A 7,975-nucleotide genomic window follows, 5' to 3' on the forward strand; every position below is an offset into this window, starting at 1 on the left:
TGGTGGATGTGGAAATTTGTCTTGATGAGTAGTTACGGCATCTTTGAAAACTCTCATGTCATGTGCTGAACCAGGCCATCCCGACATCACAAATGTAAATCTCATGTCGAAATCACAAACAGCAAGCACATTCTGACTGGTTTCATTGTGCCTGTTCAAGTATGGAACCCTCTTACTCTTATCCACCACAACATTCACATGTGTCCCATCTATAGCTCCTATGCAGTCATAGAAGTGTGGCCAGAATACTGGATTTTCTAAGTTTGGGTGCACCTCTGAAAATGTTGGATCCTTAGGTGCAATTATGTCATGTGCTAACCTGAGGAGGCATGCCAAAACTCTATTAAATGTCCTACTTACTGTCTCCATAGACCTTCTGAAACGGTTCTCAGCCTGTCTAACTGACTGTGGTGATCCAACAATCCATAAAAACATAGCTAGAGCCTCTACAGATGTCATTTTTGTAGTGGACTTCAAGCCATATGATTGCACCAAAGTATTATGTAGCCTATTAAACAAAGGTCTCTCAACCCTAAACATGTTATAGCATTGGGTATCTCGGGCTAGTGTCTCCTGCACCCAATCCAAACCAGAATATCCACTGACCCTCCTAGGTAGTTTCACAAAGTAGTTATCAGAGTACATACCCAAGATAGGAACCAACTTCAAGATTAAATTCTCGGACTGCACCAAATTGTTGCGGCACATGGATATGATCTCATCCTCACTTGTGCTACCTCCATCATATTCTTCTTCCTCAGTCATGGGGACATGATCTTCTTCCTGCTTCAACACATGTACCAAATCGTCAACACATAGCATAAAACTTGAAGGAATGTAAGCAAATGAAATTAATTCGGCCCGCAGATAAAACAAAATAGGTTCAACACAAATAATAGTTCAACGCCTCACAAACACATGACAGGTTCAACATACAACAATTTAAATAGGTTCAACATCTTAACACACACTTCCCAACTACTCCAAATTGTTGTCTCTGCACCATTTCTTGAAGTAACCCAACCTAAGCTCAGGAGTTAATTGGCCACAAAAGAACTCCCTTTGGTACTCCGTTTCGAACATCTTGGACATAGCATAGACAGAGTCAACCATTTGCTGAACACCGCACTCAAATGCCAGCTCCTGACACCTCTTCACAGAAAATGCAACCTTCTCATTTGCACGTTTCTGCATTTGCTTAGTGTTGGCTGCCGAACGTTGCCGCCACTGAACGCCGTGCCAGTGCGCTGGTTACGGCGGCTGGGTGCCGCGGCGGCCGAGTTGGCGCGCTGCCGAACACCGCCGCCTGCCCCCGACGACGACCCGCCAAGGAACACGCCACCGTTTCGTCCTCCGCGACCGGCTGCCGCCGCCGAGGAGCCGCCGAAGTTCAGTCGCCGGGCGTAGGGTGGGCGATAGGGAGGGAGCCCGGAGCCCCTGACGCGCCCAGGGAGGAGCTCGTCATCATCGCTCTGGAGGAAGGCTCCGTAGAGCCCAAGCCCCGGGAACCCCTCCAACACCGGTGCTTGCGAGTTGAGGTCGAGACCGGCATGGGTAGCAGGGCCGCTTGCCGATGGCTGCGAACCCCAAACGTCGAAGCCGTCTCCATCCATCGCGGGTGCTCTACTCCAAGCTATACTACCTGCACCAGAAGAGAAGAATCAGTAGCACATCCAGGAAAGCACAATGGAAACACGCAGAAAGAAGAGAGTAAGGAGACCGGAGTAATATTCGGGAACACATGAAAAGATGGATAAAATATATAGGTTAAGATAACCAACTTCTACGACAAACAACTATACATAGGATTGTGATACACAGGACATTTATACAAGCATGCGGTTCCACTTTTACACAAGCATTTTATAACAACCATTGTGATACACAGGACAGGAGTAAATATACACATTTTAGGCAAAGCAATGTAAGTAAATATAAATAGCAAAGAACAACCTCAGCCCCCACCTTTTCACATGCCTGTATTGCAGCCATTTAGCAATGATAGTAGAAAACGAAACACAGCAGAAGGAATTGAGGTACAAAGTATCCTATAAAATCTAAGCCATAGTAGCCCGGAACGCGGGTCGACGCCGCGTCCCGTGTACCGTTCCCATGATGACCGGACGTTGCAGGTATACAAGGAATGAAAAAACACAGCGTGGCCGTAACTGTAGGCAAGATAATTTAGGAACAAAAGGCCAGAAAGGACGTAAATAACAGCAGTCCTCTAATACCGGATGGACTTCCTTAATTTGCTCTTGCCTTGAACGATATTGCACTCTTTCCTTAATCTGTTTTTGTTTCCATGTACAATAATAGTCTTCCTTCTTCAGGAAATTCATGAATTAGACTGGCCATCTAGCAACCAAAACACATGACCGAAATTACAGAAATTCATGGAATAAATTGTCCATCTAGCAACCAGAGAAGGAACCCTCGAACTCACCCCTAGATGCGCTGCGAGCGGCGGTCGGAGAAGGGCGAGCGGCGGCCGGTGAGGAGGGAGCAGCGGGAGCGGCGACCGAGGGAGGGCGAGCGGCTGACGGAGGAGGGCGAGCGGCGGCCGGTGAGGAGGGAGCGGCGCGAGCGGCGACCGGAGGAGGGCGAGCGGCTGACGGAGGAGGGCGAGCGGGGCCGCAGGAGGGCGCTCCCGGGGTTCCGGCGGCGCGGCGCTGCACTTGGGCGAGCGGCGCAATGGGGAGGAGTCGTGCGAGGTGCGTGGAGAGGAGGGATCTGGTGCGGGAGGGGTGAATTTTTTTACTATTTTTTAGTGGGCCCAGAAAAACTAACCCAAATAAGCTCCTCTAGTGTGGGCTAGTTTTTTGGGTGGGTTAGATCCAACTAACCCATCATGTTTGGATCCTTTTGGGTTATTTGAGCCCAATCTAACTATATCTAACTCTAACTTAGGGATCCAAACAGGGCCATTATTTGTTTTTAGGTTTCTGCGTTGCTGGTCCCTCTGAACAGTGATTTGGTCCTTGTGGTTGCATTGCCTGCTCGGATTGAAACAGTGATTTGTCATCGTGCAATATGCATGCAGTGCGTCTCTGTGTGTCCAATTATCAATTGCTATCGTCTTATCCGCACATGCTTTTCAACCTACTTCTTCATTCTTTGGACTTGCTAGATTAAGTATACTGCATTAGGGCATCTTCAACACTGGCCCGTGAATTGGGCATCACATCCGTCCGCAAACGAGGAATCAGTCTACGGACATTGATATAGGAGTCGACCATCCAAAGATATCTGCGTACATCTATATCTATACCAATATACCAATACAAAAAGACCCAAAGAGACAGATCCAACTGATCTCGGCCATCAAACTAAGTCAATCCAACGACCTAAACTGCTCCAATGACGAGCATTCAACGTGTTTAATGTGCAATTAATATCATACCAAGTATTGCACTAATCACAGAATTAACACACAAATAATACCTAACATCCGCGTGCAATTAATATATTGCGTATATATTAAAGTGCATTGCACGTGCGTATTTACTAGTTCTAAATAGTATTCAAACAAACCGAACAAAATGTAATCAAACACGACAAAATTCATTAATGTTCAATTATAATTTACATAAACGACCGATATTTCTAAATTTGTACTAAAAAGTAAAAACTAAAAAAAACTACAGCTTGTACCGGACGACCACCCATATATAGTTTGTCTTTCTCTAACTCATATTTTGAGCAATACACACTTTTTAGAGGAACACATATTATATTGGCCTTCTAAGTTTTTTGCACATTCTGGCAATCGATGCCATTGGGGAGAAGTTTCGAGAGTTTTGTTGCATTATCTGGATTTGTTCTAAAGCATTTGCATCTCATGCTCATGCATTAGGTTGTTGCTTTGCATGATTGCGCATAATTCCTTATATAAACACTCTTAAAAGTGATTGTCATCAATTATCAAAATGAAGGAGATTGAAAAAGCATGATGCCCCCATGTGTGGTTTTAGTAATTAATGACATTCTCTATAAACTAATGGTTGTCTTGAGTTATGTTCCTTTGATTTGGCCATAGTCATTTCTTGAAGTCCATTCGTTAGTTTTAAGGAGTTTATGTGTTGATCAATGTGTTATTCAAGGAATTATCAAAAGATTGGTCATAGAGAAGACATGATACGAGGTTGATCAAGACTAAGTCAAAGAGTGAATCAAGTTGATCAACACACAAAGCGTGCAAGATGTACCAAGAGGGATCAAGTGATCCCATTGTATGGTAAGCATTGTCCATTACGCTTTGTGTACTAACCCATGGTCTACGTGAGAGTTCTATATGGAGTTAGGTATGTTTCCATGGGTTTGCGTCAAGAAGAAGATCTCATACAACCCATGGTGGGTGATATCAAGTGGTGATCATCATCAAGGTTGAGGTGTGCAAGTTCAAATGGAGCATCACAAGGAGATCTTGCTTGAAGCTTGCCGTCAATTGTGGTAACAATGGGCTTATGAAGATGTGCCGAAGAGTGGCTCACCCATAGTGGAGTATGGGGGAGCAATCAACTAGTCCTCATCGAGCGAACGCAATCAACAAAGGTGGTCCATCTTGAGGAAATCAAGATCCTCATCATCTGGCTCAAGTGGACTATGTGCAAGGCGAATGTTTGCCCTTGATAGCTTTTCTATTTACCGGTCTCATGGTGGTAGTTGGGAGACAGGGTTATAGGTTCGATTGTCATACTATCAAGGGGGCTCTCAAGTGAGTAGCTTGATCGTATCGTTCGTAAATGGCTCACACGATTGCATCCTTGCATCATCTTTCTTGGTTCTTATTTGGATTTTCTCTCTATGAGTGTCAGATCTTATGGTCATCTTCATGACAAGCTTGAGTTCATCAAAAACGGAGTTCACATATGCATCTTCTATGATGTTTTCGATGATGGAGTTTATGCCAGTTCTTCATCGATGGAGGTTTCACATCTTTATATCATAGGCATAATATCTGTTGCCACTTCTGAAGATTTCCAATCTTGATTTGGCAACTCTTGTCTTTAGCTTTCTATCAAGCTTGAGTTCGTCGAAATTGGAGTTCGTTTGCAGAAGTTATGGCAGTTTTGGTCTTCTCCCATCCTTTTATTTTATATGGGCATTTTTCAGTTTGAGCAGTAGTACCTCTCCTCGAGCGGTAGTACCGCTTAGGAGGTACTTCCGCTGACCAGCACCGCTTCCACTTCCGCTTATTTTTATACTTCTGTTACCCAATCTGCTTGAGCAGTAATAGAGCGGCAGTACCTCTCTAAGTGGTAGTACTGGTCCCTCGAGCGGTAGTACCTCTCAAGTAGTACTATCTCTCCCCCGAGCAGTACTACCTCTCTGTAGGAACTACCGTTCGTGTTTTTTTGTCTCGTTGGGCTGTTTTGACCGTGCTATGCATGACTTGTGGACATAACGGTTGGATTCGAGAGGGGGCCCATTTAAGGGGGGCTTCTTTCCTAATGGTCCTATCCTTCTAGCTTGTGTTCTTCCTCCATTGTTGACCTTCTTCGAGCTTGCTTTCTCTCAATCCCTCCATGGATTATTGCTAGTTTTGGGGGGAAAAGAGAGAGGAGATCTAGATCCATATTCCCACCAATCACTTTCTCCTCTATGTGACGGGAACCCCTTGGATCTACATCTTGGAGTTCTTTGTGTTCTTGTTCTCGTTCTTCCTCTCATATTCCTACATAGCTTTCGTTGCTTTGGTGGGATTTGAGAGTGAGGGACTTGGCACTCTGTGTGCCCTTGCCATTGCACTAGTTGCATCGGTTTGAGTTCTCCATGGTGATACGTGGGAGTGAAAGTTGAGAAGCCTATTACTCTTGGGTGCTTGGTACCCTAGAGATTGTTCCTCTTGGGTGCTTGGGTGCCCTAGACGGTTGGTGGTGCTACGGAGCTCAATCATTGTGGTGTAAAGCTCTGGGCTTGCGTCGGGGTCTCCAATTAGGTGGCGAAGATTACCCCGAGCAATTTGTATGGGTTCTGGTGATGCCTACAAGGGTTGACAAAGTGTACGGGTTCGGTGACCGCCGCAAGGGTTGCCATTTGTACGGGTTCGGTGACCACCCACAAGGGTCCCTTAGTGGAATCACGACATCTTGCATTGTGTGAGGGCGTGAGGAGATTACGGTGGCCCTAGTGGCATTTTGGGGAGCATTGTCCCTCCACAGCGCTCCAATCGGAGATTAGCATCCGCAAGGGTGTGAACTTCAGGATACATCATCGTCTCTGTGTGTCTCGGTTATCTCTTACCCGAGCCCTTTACTTATGCACTTTACTTTGTGATAGCCATAGTGTTTCATGTTATATATCTTGCTATCACTTAGTTGTTTATCTTGCTTAGCATAAGTTGTTGGTGCACATAGGTGAGCCTACTTGTTTAGGTTTCGTGCTTAATAAATTTAACGCTAGTTTTATTCCGCATTTGTTCAAGCTTAAACGGTAATTATCTTAAAGCGCATATTCACCCCCCTCTAGGCGACATCCATGATCTTTCAACCATTAGTGTCCAGTACCGTGGTGAAACTTGGCACTTGACTTCAGGATGTCCGGCTCACTCCCGGATGTCCGGGATCTCATGATATCCCCAGTTGTCCGGACTCTCTCGGAAATCCGGCTGCCCTTATCTAGTACTTTGCGCCATTCAAGAATTCATCTGACTAACCAGTTAACTTGCCGATTAATCCCTACTCATAGGGTCCCTGAGTAGCCGATTACCCGATAAGTCATCCGATTAATTGATTAAATGGCCTATTAACTTGCCGATTAGCCTATTAATCCCCTACTCACCAGCCGACCGAGCATCTACCAGTTAACGATTTCCTCAACAATGGTACTTTGTCAATTTATGGGTGTGTTCGCAAGATGTGCGGGACTTCGTGATCGGCCGGATGTCCAGGCACTCTGTTTCATACTTTGGCTAGTGCATAACATGTGGTTATTTCTCAGCCGCCGGATGTTCGACCCAACTCTGCCACTTCACTAAAACAACTATATTTCTTGTGGTATTATATATACCACATACCCTTCTGGTAGAGCATTGACCATTCAATTTGAGCCAACCCTAGAACACATTGAACTCTCTCTCACTTACTCATACACCAAATCTTAGATCACGGAGGGATTTGTGAGAGTTATCGAGAGGCTCTCCAGTCAAGTGATAGATCAACTTCTCCCCCTTCTCTTGACCAAAGGAACTCATGATTTGAGCAAGCTTTTGAGCTTTTCCCCATCGTTCTTATTACTATTGGAGATTGGAAACTCCTAGGCAGTAGGAGTTCTTCGAAGAGGAATCGTTCATTGTGAGTACCCTCAGAAAGTTTGTGAGGGTTTGGAGACCACCCGCAAGGTATACCACTAGTGGTTGAGAAATGCCTTTGTGGTTTTGTCTCAAGGGGAGAATAGGGTGAGCCTTTGTGGCGTTGGTATGCCTTCGTGGTAACGTCGGCCTCTCTTATAGTGACTAGCTTCCCTCCTAGGAAGTCAACATCGACATACATCCTTATCGCTCGGAGTTGCGGTTACTCCTAACCCCAACTCTCTACTTGTGGTTATTTGTCTCATTGACTTAACTTACATATTGTTGTACTTGCTTACCTTACTACTTGTTGTAATAGATCACTTTTCTTAGCACTAGAACCATCGTTGCAATTGCTAGGCTCACTTTCATATTCCAAAATATTGCCTAAAATTGCTAAGTGACAATTAAAATTTGTAATTATACCTATTCTATTGGGAAACGTTGCATGGAAAACAAAAAAAATGCTACGCACACGCAAGATCTATCCATGGAGGCGCATAACAAACAAGGGGGAGAGTGTGTCTACGTACCCTCATAGACCGTAAGCGGAAGCGTTTTAACGATGTGGTTGATGTAGTCGAACTTCTTCGCGCTCCAACCAATCAAGTACCGAACGTACGGCACCTCCACGTTCTGCACACGTTCAGCTCGGTGACGTCCTCCGCCTTCTTGATCCAGCAA

General features: G+C 45.2%; 1 protein-coding gene across 1 annotated transcript; it reads right to left on the minus strand.

The window, feature by feature from the left end:
* Positions 1-332: 332 nt before the first annotated feature.
* On the minus strand, positions 333-2,511 carry LOC123185365 (uncharacterized). Its single transcript, XM_044597256.1, has 2 exons — positions 2,447-2,511; positions 333-1,642 (listed from the first exon to the last, which is right to left on the minus strand). The coding sequence occupies exon 2, from the start codon at positions 1,611-1,613 to the stop codon at positions 1,155-1,157; it is 459 nt and encodes a 152-aa protein (XP_044453191.1). The 5' UTR covers positions 1,614-1,642; positions 2,447-2,511; the 3' UTR covers positions 333-1,154.
* Between the last annotated feature and the right edge of the window lie 5,464 nt (positions 2,512-7,975).

Source organism: Triticum aestivum, chromosome 2A (assembly GCF_018294505.1).
Source record: "Triticum aestivum cultivar Chinese Spring chromosome 2A, IWGSC CS RefSeq v2.1, whole genome shotgun sequence".
NCBI lineage: Eukaryota > Viridiplantae > Streptophyta > Magnoliopsida > Poales > Poaceae > Triticum > Triticum aestivum.

What these genes read in the sequence shown, in the direction of transcription:
- LOC123185365 (XM_044597256.1), bottom strand. Translation starts at nt 1,613, where the DNA reads ATGGATGGAGACGGCTTCGACGTTTGGGGTTCGCAGCCATCGGCAAGC.